The following is a 13,288-nucleotide window of genomic DNA, read 5'->3' as shown; positions in this document are numbered from 1 at the left end:
TTCGCACCCCTCCCCCCCTCCCAAGAGACAAACGTTTGCCACCACCTTGGCTGAGTTTCCAAAGCTAACTCCAACCATCGGGATTGGGCACAGCACTCGCTGTCCGAGAGACTCGATAATCGACCAATGGCACGGAGGGAACCCCAAACCCCCCCTCACCAAACCAGAACGGTGGTTTCTCAGAGGGTCTTTGAGAGGACATGTCCTCTGGCAACAGTTCAGACAATTTGACACCAAAACAGTCCTGCCCTGCGCAACAGGTGACAAATGCGCTCATCAGGCACATATTTTTATCCAGCTTCTCACACCGGGGACATTCCAAAGTGCTTCCCAGCTGATTATGCCACTTTTTTTGGCTTGAAAGGGCGATGAACGCAGCTAATTGACACAGCAAGCTCCCACAGATGCTGATCAGATCAGGTAGCGTACTTCCACAGTAACGCTGTTCGAGGGGCCAGGAAAATCTTCCCTCCTTGTCTCGGAATAACGCTTCCACATTTATTTGTGGACAATGATTTATGGACATCCTCAGATGGTGATGGCTAGCATGAGGGGACATAGCTTTAAACTGAGGGGTGATAGATATAGGACAGACGTCAGAGGTGGGTTCTTTACTCAGAGTAGGAGGGACGTGGAACGCACCTCCTGCAACAGTACTAGACTCGCCAACTTTCAGGGTATTTAAAGTAGTCATTGGATAGACATATGGATGAAAATGGAAGCGAGTAGGATGGAAGGGCTTCAGACTGGTTCCACAGGTTGAGGGCCGAAGGGCCTGTGCTGTGCTGTAATGTTCTACAGTACCCCAGTTGAGCATCACTGCAACAGTACAGCGCACACACAGTCCCACATCAGTTTGAGCACATCCCAGAGGGCTGCGCTCTTCCTTCCCTCTGAAGTTTGCGGGCCCGAATCCCACTCCCAAGGTTTCGTCATAGTGATCTCGGTGAGTACATCAGTAAAGGGCTGGAGGAGCACTGCGTGACTTGGGGGGGGGGGGGGGGGGGGGGGGGGGGAAATCACCAGACATGCAGCACCAAGGAGTGACTGGACCCAGGAGATGTCCATCATCGAAGGGACATCTCAGGGACCATCTTACAGTGAAGGCTTGAAGCCAAAGCCCTGGCTCCTCCACCAGATGGGCACAAAAAATATCCCACAACGTTATTAGGAGCGACATCCTGACCAGTACTCATCCCTGTACCAACGTCACTAACGACAAGAAAAGCACCCAATCCTTTCCTGATCGGGGTTCCAGGGAGATGCCCTGTGCCAAGTGGACGGATGTGATCCCCACACATCTCAGTGACCGAGTAACTCACTGACCAATAAAGAGCTTTGGGGATGCCCAAGGGAAGTGGTGTGCAAGGTGCTATACAAATGCAGGTTCTCCCTTTTCGACACTGCACAACTCTACAACCGTAAGACAGACGTATCTCTGCAAGAGAGCTGCACTTCACAAGCAAGGCATTCCACAACCCATACAGTGCAGAGACCAAAAGCAAGTCCCAATAAAGGTAACACCGCAAAACAGAAAGCCAAATACACTTGCAAAACCAACACATCAAAATCCTCATTAATTTCATAAATAATGTACATTTCATATAGATTAACACAAACAGGGGCATCAATGCAAATACTCCAAACACAGTAAAATCCCAAATACTGTCACAAAACAACTGAAAGGTTTTCTCTCTCTCTCTCTCTCTCTCTCTCTTCCCTCCCTCCTTGTAACAAATGCAAGGGTGGCTTTCAGATCAACTTATCTGGTAGGTGACACCAACTCCAAAAGATTTCCTTGAAACATGAACTCAATTGCTGATGGATTTCTGTGTCAGGTAATGGGGGCGGGGGAGGGAAGAGGGTGAAAAGAGGAGGTGGGGGTGGAACTAAAAAGAAAAAGGTCCTCTCTGTCCCCAGCTCAAACCTGGCTCCCCATCTTGCCCCCCCCCCCCCCCCCCCCTCACACCTCCCAGCGTGTGTTAAAAAAAAAACCAAGCAAATCCAAAACCAAAACAACAACAAAAAAAATTCAGAATGCAGTAGCCAGTTTGTTCTTTTACAAAGAAAATAAAGCACACCCACACAAAAAAAATTAAAGTGGTCAGTTAAATCATGTTTTGCCAGCCTCTTTTGCGACTGGTATTTTATTCTGGGTGACGGTGAGGAATGGAGGATTTGGGGGGAAAGATAGATCAAAGGAAGAAATGGTGATGGCTATTTTCTTGGGTGCTTGAAACTGCTCTTCCCTCTGTTAAACAATGCCATTTTTTTTTTGTTTGGCCCAGTTGAAACGTACAAAAGCTATCTCCACAAAGTTTGTGTCCCTGTGTTGGAGGGGGAGGTGGGATGAGGGAATGCGATTTTAAAAAAACACACACACAGACCTAGGTTGTGGGAGTTGGGGTGAGGAGAGACAGTCAGGCAGAGGGGGAATAACTTAAAAGTTAGAGAATCTGTTTTTTTTTTTAAAAACCACAGAGAGAAAGGAAAGCCAAGACCCGAAGGGGAGACCCACTTTCACGACAAGAGGATACAAAATATCCCTCCCTCCACCAACATCCAACTCCTTCCCCTTTATCCAGCCAGTTCCCTTCTACTGAAGTGATCAGGAGTTCCAAAATTCCAGTCCCCTTGTCTTTCATGTGGTAAAGAGAGAGAGAGAGAGACGGGGTGAGGTGGGGGAGAAAAGTCAGAGAGAGATTTCAGTTTTATACATGAGGGAGAGGAGAGAGAGAGAGGGAGAGGGAGAGGAGAGAAGAGAGAGAGAGGGAGAGAAGAGAAGAGGGAGAGAAGAGAGAGGGAGAGGAGAGAGAGGGAGAAGAGGGAGAGAGAGAGGGAGAGGAGAGACAGAGGGAGAGGAGAGAGAGAGGGAGAGAAGAGAAGAGGGAGAGATGAGAGGGAGAGAAGAGAGAGAGGGAGAGAAGAGAGAGAGGGAGAGGGAGGGGAAGAGCTTGTAAAGCTAATGCCAAGATGGCGGGCCAGATAATTGTTTCCCTTTTTCTGTGAGAGAGAGAGAGAGAGAGAGACTTATTTCTGTTGTTCGTTCCAACCTTAACACGACCAGGAGTTGTGTTTGTGTGTGTGTGTGTGTTCCCCCCCCCACCGGGGGTCTCTTACCCGTCTTTTCTTTAATCTCACACAAAACACTGAAGAGAGCCGGCTTCATTCTGTGACAGTTCAGAGCATGTTTCCTGTTACAGAGAGAGAGGAGAGAGGGAAAGGGGGGGGAAACAAAACTCACATCAACAAAGGGCTCCCAGAGCAAATGTGTTTCTTCTTAACAGAGAAATATAAGAGGGAGGTGGAAAAATAAACTTTAAAACAGAAGGGGAAAACATATTTAAAGATCAAAACACCCTTCCTTTCCGACTTACAGGCGAGATTTAGAAATAAAGGGTTTGAAATAAAGGATTAATTAATTTTTTTTATTAAAAAAGGCAAGAAAAAGTGACCAACTTGGCTTGAGCCTCGTCCAGGCTCTGGTCGGTGATGGTCATGATCTGGTGGAGGATGTCCCCGATGTCTTGTTTCCTGCTCTCCCCGTTGTCCGTGGGGTTTTCGTGAAGGTGCCCGGCTCCGAGGAGAGGGGCCAAGCCGCTCTGGATGGGGTGCCCGGGGCCGGGAGCCCCGGAGCCGGACCCGGAGCCAGCCCCAGTCCCGGTCCCGGTCCCGGTCCCGGTCCCAGCTCCAGCCCCGGTCCCGGCTCCGGCTCCCCGCGGCTGCAGCAGCCGCGTTTCCTCATCCATCCTCCTTCCTAACACCGGGAACACGGGCACGGACAGATCCAGCGCCTCTGCTTTCCCTTCAGCAAGACCAGCGGCGTGAAAATGAGGAGGAGGAGGAGGAGGAAGGGGAAGGGGAAGAGGGGGGGATAACAAAACACTAACACACACAGAGAGAGAGAGAAATCCCAGTAAGACTCTGTGTGTGTAACACAGAGGAGAGAGAGAGACACACACACTCAGAAAAATCCCAGTAAGACTGTGTGTTGTGTGTGTGCAACACAGAGGAGAGAGAGAGAGAGAGAGAAATCCCAGTCAGACTCTGTGTGTGTAACACAGAGGAGAGAGAGAGAGAGACACACACTCAGAAAAATCCCAGTAAGACTGTGTGTGTGTGTGTGTGCAACACAGAGGAGAGAGAGAGACACACACTCAGAAAAATCCCAACAAGACTGTGTGTGTGTAATAGAGGAGGGGAAAGAGAGAGACACACACAGAAAAAATATCCCAACAAGACTGTGTGTGTGTAATAGAGGAGGGGAAAGAGAGAGACACACACAGAAAAATCCCAGTAAGACTGTGTGATGTGTGTGTGCAACACAGAGGAGAGAGAGAGAAATCCCAACAAGACTCTGTGTTGTGTGTGTGTGTGTAACAGAGGAGAGAGAGAGAGAGAAATCCCAGGAAGACTGTGTGTGTGTGTAACACAGAGGAGAGAGAGAGACACACACAGAAAAAAAATCCCAACAAGACTGTGTGTGTGTGTGTAACAGAGGAGAGAGAGAGAGAAATCCCAGGAAGACTGTGAGTGTGTGTGCAACACAGAGGAGAGAGAGAGACACACACACAGAAAAAAAATCCCAACAAGACTGTGTGTGTGTGTAACAGAGGAGAGAGAGAGAGAGAGAGAAATCCCAACAAGACTCTGTGTTGTGTGTGTGTGTGCAACAGAGGAGGGGACAGAGAGAGAGAGAAATCCCAGGAAGACTGTGTGTGTGTGTAACACAGAGGAGAGAGAGACACACACTCAGAAAAAAAATCCCAACAAGACTGTGTGTGTGTAATAGAGGAGGGGAAAGAGAGACACACACACACACAGAGAAAAATCCCAACAAGACTCTGTGAGTGTAATAGAGGAGGGGAAAGAGAGAGAGACACACAGAAAAATCCCAACAAGACTGTGTTGTGTGTGTAATAGAGGAGGGGAAAGAGAGAGAGAGAGAGACACACACACAGAGAAAAATCCTAGTAAGACTGTGTGTGCAACAGAGAGGAGAGAGACACACACACAGAGAAAAATCCTAGTAAGACTGTGTGTGCAACAGAGAGGAGAGAGACACACACACACAGAAAAATCCCAGTAAGACTGCGTGTGTGCGCAACAGAGAGGAGAGAGACACACACAGAGAGAAAAATCCCAACAAGACTCTGTGAGTGTAATAGAGGAGGGGAAAGAGAGAGAGACACACACACAGAGAAAAATCCCAGTAAGACTGTGTGTGTGTGCGTGCAACAGAGGGGAGAGAGACACACACAGAGAAAAATCCCAACAAGACTGTGTGTGTGTTTGTGTGCAACAGAGGAGAGACACACAGAGAAAAATCCCAGTAAGACTGTGTGTGTGTGTGCAACAGAGAGAAGAGAGAGAGACACACAGAGAGAAAAATCCCAACAAGACTGTATATGAGTGTAATAGAGGAGGGGAAAGAGAGAGAGAGAGACACACACACACACACAGAAAAATCCCAGTAAGACTCTGTGTGTGTGTGTGTGTGTGTGTAATAAAGGAGGGGAAAGAGAGAGAGAGAGAGAGACACACACACAACAAAATCCCAGTAAGACGGTATGTGTGTGTGTGTGTGTGTGTGTAATAGAGGAGGGGAAAGAGAGAAAGAGACACACACACACAGAAAAATCCCAGTAAGACTCTGTGTGTGTGTGTGTGTGTGTGTAATAAAGGAGGGGAAAGAGAGAGAGAGAGAGAGACACACACACAACAAAATCCCAGTAAGACGGTATGTGTGTGTGTGTGTGTGTGTGTAATAGAGGAGGGGAAAGAGAGAAAGAGACACACACACACAGAAAAATCCCAACAAGACTCTGTGTGTGTGTGTATGTAATAGAGGAGGGGAAACAGAGAGAGACACACACACAGAAAAATTCCAGTAAGACTGTTTGTGTGTGTGCAACATAGGGGAGAGAGAGAGACACACACACACACAGAAAAACCCCAACAAGACTCTGTGTGTGTGTGTGTGTGTGTGTGTGTAATAGAGGAGGGAAAAGAGAGAGAGGGAGAGAGAGAGGAACAGGGGAGGGGAAAACACAGAGAGAGAGAAAAAAGGTGGTGGAAAGGGGAGGGAAAAGAAAGTGTTCAATTCCACCCCAAATATCTTCACTTTTCCTCTTGGCCTTCCGTGCGGTGTTTTGTGTGTGAGTGTGTGTGTGCGTTTCTCCCAACCCCTTCCCCAGGTTCAGCAGGGTTGGGGAGGAGGTTGGGTGGTGGTACAGGTGGAAGGGGCTGTTGTTGCTGGATTTCCTGTCCATAGCACAGAAACCAGAGGCTGGGCCGACTCCAGAGCAGGCGAAACACAAAAGTACTCCAGCTCACCAAGCCAGAGCGCTGCCACAGCCGCTTACTTTGTAATGCAGATGGGATTGAGAGAGAGAGAGAGAGAGAGAGAGAGACAGGCAGGGGGGATGGGATTCTTAAAGGCACACTCTTCCCCCAAAGCAAATAGCCCTTCCTCGTTCTGTCTCTCACTTGACCGCGTTAATGCAGTGGGCTTCAGCGGTGCACAAGAGGGGAGGGTCTGGAGGGTGTGGTGCTGGAAAAGCACAGCAGGTCAGGCAGCATCCGAGGAGCAGGAGAGTCGACGTTTCGGACGTTCCCGATGAAGACCTTACGCCCGAAACATCGACTCTCCTGCTCCTCGGATGCTGCCTGACCGGCTGTGCTTTTCCAGCGCCCCACTTTCTGACGTTTGAGGTAAGGGTCAGTGGGCAGTAGGGCGCTGATTCGATTTGAGTTATTATTGTTACGCGTACCGAAGTGCAGTGAAAAGTTTTGCTTTTGCGTGGCAGAACAGACCATACCAAGGGTGACAGCAAAGAGCGAGCAGTACAAAGCTACAGCCACAGAGAAGGTGCGCAGACAGCAACATCAACATTGGATTTAAAATTTGAGCGCTCCGTGCAGACGTACAATAACAGCGGGGAAGAAGCTGTTCTTGAACCTGAAAGTGCACATGTTTAAGCTTTCGGGTCTTCTGCCTGATGGAAGAGATTATATCCGGGTTGGGAGGAGTCTAGGACATTGGCTGCCTTTCCCAGGTTAGCGAGAGGTGTGAAAGGAGACAATCGATGGAAGGTTAGTTGCGTGGCGGACTGGGCTGTGTCCACAGCTCTCCTGGGCATAACCATATCAATTGGTGTTGCATCCACACGGAACGCTTTGTGTGTCAAAGTCAGGTGGATTGGCCTTGCTAAATTGCCCACAGAGTTAGGGGAAATGGGGTCTGAGTGGGTTACTCTTCAGAGGGTCGGTGTTGACTTGATTAGATTAGATTCCCTACAGTGTGGAAACAGGCCCAACCAGTCCACACCGACCCTCCGAAGAGTAACCCACCTAGTCCTTACCTCCTCTGACTAATGCACCTAACACTGTGGGCAATTCGACACGGCCAATTCACCCTGACCTGCGCATCTTTGGACCGTGGGGGGAAACCGGAGCACCCACACAGACAGTTGCCCGAGGTGGGAATCGAACCTGGGTCCCTGGCGCTGTGAGGCAGCAGTGCTAACCACCGTGCCACCCGGATTGTTGGGCCGAAGGGCCTGTTTCCACACAGTAGGGAATCTAAAAAGAAATCTAATTGAAAGGTGGTGAGGGGGCCTTATGGTCATGCTGAATTTCTTTAGCCAGCTGAGGAGGTAGAGGGATAGTTGTGGATTCGTGCCCATCGCATCAGCGTCAGTGGTCCAGGGACAGATGGCAGTGTTGTCGTCAGAAGACAGCTATCCACCACCCGTCCTCTTGAGAGGCAGGGAGAGGGCAACGGGCAATAGAGGATGGGCCCAGCCAGCAATGCCCTCCTCTCAGCAGCGAACAGAAACAAAACTGGGGCAAAAGGGGCTCTGGAAGAGAGGCAGGATGGGTGGTGGGGGCGGTACCAAAGACCCAATCTGTTGGCCATCATTTTGACGAGGGAGGCTGCCGAGGTTAACCGGCCTAGTGTTGGCCTGGCTGGAGGTGCAAAATATGGAAGGATGGGGGCGGAGCTCAAGTGACAGATTGGCTCCGGCTGCAGGAGTCGGGGGTGCGGAGCGATGGGAAACCACCACCGAAGGACGGGCCCTACGGGTGTGAGATCGGACTGGTTAGCCCATTGCCAAGAATCTGGGAGCCATGAAGATAAGAGGGGAACACCGACTGGATACACCCGCTGGTGTGTGGAGTGACGTGGTCAGGAACCGGCCAACAGGGGAGTGTGATGGAATACTCCCCACTTGCCCTGGATGGGGGTGGGGGGCAGCCCCAACAACACTCGAGAAGCTCGACACCATCCAGGACCAAGCAGCCCCCGCTTGGTTGGCACCACACCCACAAGCATCCCCTCCCCTCCCCCCCCACCGACGCTCAGTAGCAGCAGGGTGTACCATCTACGAGACACACTGCAGGAATTCACCAAAGACCCTCAGGCAGCACCTTCCAAACCCACGACCACTTCCGTCCGGAAGGACAAGGGGAGCAGATACACGGGAACACCACCCCCCCCTCCTGCAAGTTCCCCTCCGAGCCCCTCACCGTCCCGACCTGGAAATACATCGGCCGTCCCTTCATTGTCGCTGGGACAGAATCCTGGAATTTCCCCTCCCTCAGGGCCACTGAGGGTCAACCCACAGCAGGTGGGCAGCAGCGCTTCAAGAAGGCAGCTCACCCCCCACCTTCTCAAGGGGAGGCAACTAGGGACTGGCGAAAAATGCTGGGCCCGGCCCCACATCCCAAGAGTGAATAGGCAGGAATACCGGTGGGGAGGGGCAACAGCGTGGATTGCGGGAGCATCAGAGAGAGGAGCCGGGAATAGATTGTGAAGTGAGACAGGCCATCCGTACGGGCGGAGAGAAGGAGGGAGCACGGTGAAGTGGGACTGTGGGGAAGGAGAGGAAGAGGGAGGACTCCGAGCAAACAGGAAGGGTCAGCGGAGGACAGCAGGATTGGGAGAGGAATGACTGGCTGATGGGCCGAACGCCAAGTCAAACGGGAGAAGACCTGGTGGAGGGAGAATCCAACCGAAGACAAACACACACTTGCTCGCCACATCGGCTCAGCCAATGCCACTGTCGCGGTGCGGGGAAGGCAAGCTGACTTCCACACAGCAAGATCCCAAAAACACAGCAGTGCGTCAGTCTGCTCCGGATGAATCGGGTTGAGGGGTAAATACCAGCAGGGAGAACACTGAGATGTGAGAAACACACTGCGGACGCTGGTGGTCTGAAATAAAAACCAGAAGGTGCTGGAGAGCCAGTCGAGCAGCACCTGGCAGAGAGAAGCATGCGGGACTCAAATGCTTACGCTTTATTCTCTTCACAGATAATGCCACGCCAGGACCTTGCCTCCATTCCACACCGGGACCTCATCTCCAGTCTGTCCAGCTGGAGCCTCACTACCAGGCCTCGCTTCTAGGCCTCACCTCCAGGCCTCGCAGGGACCTCACTTCCAGGCCTAACCAGGCCTCACTGGAGCCTCACTTCTAGGCCTCACTACCAGGCCTCACTGGGACCTCACCTCCAGGCCTCACAGGAACCTCACCTCCAGGCTAACCAGGCCTCACTGGAGCCTCACCTCTAGGCCTCACTACCAGGATTCACTGGGACCTCACCTCCAGGCCTCACAGAAACCTCACCTCCAGGCCTCACCAGGCCTTACTACCAGGTCTCACTGGAACCTCACCTCCAGGCCTCACTACCAGGTCTCACTGGAACCCCACCTCCAGACCTCACTTCCAGGCTTCACTGGAGCCTCACCTCCAGGCCTCACCAGGCCTCACTGGGACCTCTCCTCCAGGTCCTCACTGAGACCTCACTTCCAGGCCTCACTGGGACCTCTCCTCTAGGCCTAGCCAGGCCTTGTCTCCCGACTGCCTCCATCTGAGTCTGGAGAGGTCTGAGTGTTCTGACCGTCACCATAGACAGTTGGGTCCTCCGTCCCCTCCTTGCTGATCTCCTCGGTGCTGCACAAAGCAGATTAAAGTAAGAAGAAATAGTGAAAGCAGAGAAGAGGTGAAAGCGAGGAGCTCTGGGCAGGAGCCCGTGCACTGAGCTGCTGGAAATTTAAGGTCAGGGGCAGAATGTTTAGCAGGGACATGAGGAAGAAAATTTTCACTCAGAGGGTGGTGGGAGTCTGGAACTCACTGCCTGTCAGGGCGGTAGAGGCCAAAACCCTCCCATAACAACGTTGAAAAGACTCTTGGATAAGTACATGAGTGGGAAAGGTTTGGAGGGATATAGGCCAGGACCAGGCAAGTGGGACTCATTTAGTTTGGGGCTATGTTCGGTGTGGACTGGTTGGACCTGTTTCCCTGCTGCGTGAGTCTGGGCCAAGTGCTGGGAAATGGGATGAATAATGAGGTCAGAATGGAGAGCGCAGACCCCTTCATTCCTGACTCTGCTGCTCCTCGGATGCTGCCTGACCTGCTGTGCTTCTCCAGCGCCACCCTCTCGACTCTGACTCTGCAGTCCTCACTCTCCCTCAGGATAGCGAGGTCGTTGCTGTGGACCGGCACAGATTCAGTGGGGTCGAATGGCCAGTGACTCTGTGATGCAGTGGAGGGGGGGGGGGGGCAGGGGTTTGGATGAGATGGCGTTTCCAATGGGATGAGTGGTGATCTGGAAGAGTGTTGGATTTGCCCTGTGAAAACAGACTCAATAAAACTTTCCCCAGCTCCATCCAAAGCTTCTGCAAACGGTCGCATACTCGAACTTCCACAGCCTTCAATTTCCACACTTCAGTTATGTACAGGATGTCGGTGAGGCCTGTTCTGGGATACTGTGTGTGGTTCAGGCCATGGGAAGGATATTCCGCTGCAGAGGATTCAGCAAACATTTACCAGGATGTTGCCGGGAGTGGAGGATTTGAGGTGTCAGGAGAGGCTGGGACGTTTTTCACTGGAGCGTAGGAGGTTAAAGAGGTGACCACATCGAGGTTTATAAAATCATGACAAGGCAGCTGTCTTTTCCCTAAGGTAAGGGATTTCAAGAGCAAGGGGGGAATATTTTTAAGGTGATAAGTGAAAGATTTTAAAAAGGAGCAGCTTTTTTTGACACTGAGGGTGGTTCATGTGTGGAATGAACCCCCAGAGGATGTGCTGGGTGCAGCTACAGTTATGATGCTTAAATTTGGATAAGTAGACAGGTAGGAAATGAATGGAGGGATATGGACCAGGAGCAGGCAGGTGGGATTATGGTCAGAATGGAGCAGGTGGACCGAAGGGTCTGTATCCGCACTGTATGACTCTATAACACATCGAAGAAGAATGTGCATATGTGCGTGCAAGTGTGTATGTGCATACGTGTGTGTGTGTGTGTGTGTGGTGTGTGTGTGTCTGTGTGTGGTGTGTGTGTCTGTTTGTGAATGTGCATGCGTGCGTATGTGTGAGTGAGAGAGTGTGTGTGGTGGTGTGTGTGGTGTGTGTATGTGTCTGTGTGTGCATGTGAGTGTGTGTGAATGAGAGAGAGTGTGTGTGTGTCTGTGTGTGGTGTGTGTGTGTATATGTCCATGTGTGGTATCTGTGTGTGGTGTGTGTGTGTCTGTGTGTGCATGTGCATGTGTGTGTGAGAGTGTGTGTCTGTGTGTGCATGGGTGTGTGAGAGAGAGTGTGTGTGTGTGTGAGAGAGAGAGAGTGTGGCTGTGTCTGTTTGTGCATGTGCGTGTGTGGCAGTGTGAGAGAGTGTGTGTGTGTGCGCATGTGCATGCGTGTGTGAGTGTGAGAGAGAGAGTGTGTGTATCTGTGTGTGTGTGAGAGAGAGTGTGTGTGTATCTGTGTGTGCATGTGCACGTCTGTGTATGTGTGTGTGAGAGAGAGTGTGTGTGTGAGTGTGAGAGAGTGTGTGCGCATGTGTATGTGTGTGTGTGAGTGAGAGAGAGAGTGTGTGCATGTGCATGCGTGTGTGTGTGTGAGAGTGTGTGTGTCTGAGCGCATGTGCATGCGTGTGTGTGAGTATGAGAGTGTGTGTGTGTCTGAGCGCATGTGCATGCGTGTGGGTGTGTGCATGTGCATGCGTGTGTGTGAGTGTGAGAGAGATTGTGTGTGTCTGTGAATGTGCATGCATGTGTGTGTGGGAGAGTGTATATCTGTGTGTGCATGTGCACGTGTGTGAGTGAGAGAGAGTGTGTGTGTCTGTGTGTGCATGTGCACATTTGTGTGTGTGTGAGTGTGAGAGAGAGTGTGTGTGTCTGTGTGTGCATGTGCACATTTGTGTGAGTGTGAGAGAGAGTGTGTGTGTCTGTGTGTGCATGCGTGTGTGTGAGTGTGAGAGAGAGCATGTGTGTGTCTGTGTACATGTGCACGTCTGTGTGTGTGAGTGTGAGAGAGAGAGTGTGTGTGTTTATGTGCATGTGCATGCGTGTGTATGTGAGTTTGAGAGAGTGTGTGTGTGTGCATGTGCATGTGTGTGTGTGTGTGAGAGAGTGTGTGTGTGTCTGTGTGTGCATGTGTGTGTGTGTGAGTGTGAGAGAGAGTGTGTGTGTGTGTCTGTGTGTGCATGTGTGTGTGTGAGTGTGAGAGAGAGTGTGTGTGTGTCTGTGTGTGCATGTGCACGTCTGTGTGTGTGTGAGTGTGAGAGAGAGTGTGTGTGTGTTTGTGTGCATGTGCATGCGTGTGTGAGAGTGAGAATGTGTGTGTTGTCTGTGTGCATGTGCATAGGTGTGTGTGTGCATGCATGTGTGTGTGAGTGTGAGAGAGATTGTGTGTGTCTGTTTGTGAATGTGCATGCATGTGTGTGTGAGAGAGTGTATGTCTGTGTGTGCATGTGCACGTGTGTGAGTGTGAGAGAGAGTGTGTGTGTGTGCAAGTGCATGTCTGTGTGTGTGTGAGTGTGAGAGGAGAGTGTGTGTGTGTCTGTGTGTGCATGTGTGTGTGAGTGTGAGAGAGAGTGTGTGTGTCGGTATGTGCATGTGCACGTCTGTGTGTGTGAGTGTGAGAGAGTGTGTGTGTTTGTGTGCATGTGCATGCGTGTGTGTGAGTGTGAGAGAGTGTGTTTTGTCAGTGTGCATGTGCATACGTGTGTGTGTGTGCATGTGCAAGCATGTGTGTGAGTGTGAGAGAGATTGTGTGTGTCTGTTTGTGAATGTGCATGCATGTGTGTGTGTGAGAGAGTGTATGTCTGTGTGTGCATGTGCACATGTGTGTGTGAGTGGGAGAGAGTGTGTGTGTCTGTGTGTGTGCATTTGGATGTGTGTGAGTGAGAGTGTGTGTGTCTGTGTGTGCATGAGTGTGTGAGAGAGATTGTGTGTGTCTGTGTCCATGTGCATGCGTGTGTGTGTGAGTGTGAGAGTGTGCGTG

The 13,288-nt window shown here is 51.2% G+C and overlaps 1 protein-coding gene across 1 annotated transcript in view; it reads right to left on the bottom strand.

The window, feature by feature from the left end:
• Nucleotides 1-3,065: 3,065 nt before the first annotated feature.
• The window catches only part of LOC122548180 (uncharacterized), a 28,492-nt gene continuing 18,269 nt past the window's right edge, over nucleotides 3,066-13,288 (bottom strand). The window contains exons 2-3 of the mRNA XM_087978710.1: nucleotides 3,460-5,026; nucleotides 3,066-3,194 (exon numbers count right to left, since the gene is read on the bottom strand). Of these exons, the coding sequence (XP_087834836.1) occupies nucleotides 3,965-5,026 (1,062 nt within the window). The 3' untranslated portion in view covers nucleotides 3,066-3,194; nucleotides 3,460-3,964. The remainder of the gene's footprint in view (nucleotides 3,195-3,459; nucleotides 5,027-13,288) is intronic.

The sequence above is a fragment of the Chiloscyllium plagiosum genome, unplaced genomic scaffold (genome assembly GCF_037043375.1).
Source record: "Chiloscyllium plagiosum isolate Xiang-an unplaced genomic scaffold, Cpla_swu_hap1 HiC_scaffold_35, whole genome shotgun sequence".
Taxonomy (NCBI): domain Eukaryota; kingdom Metazoa; phylum Chordata; class Chondrichthyes; order Orectolobiformes; family Hemiscylliidae; genus Chiloscyllium; species Chiloscyllium plagiosum.
This window is presented reverse-complemented; position numbering and strand designations above follow the sequence as displayed.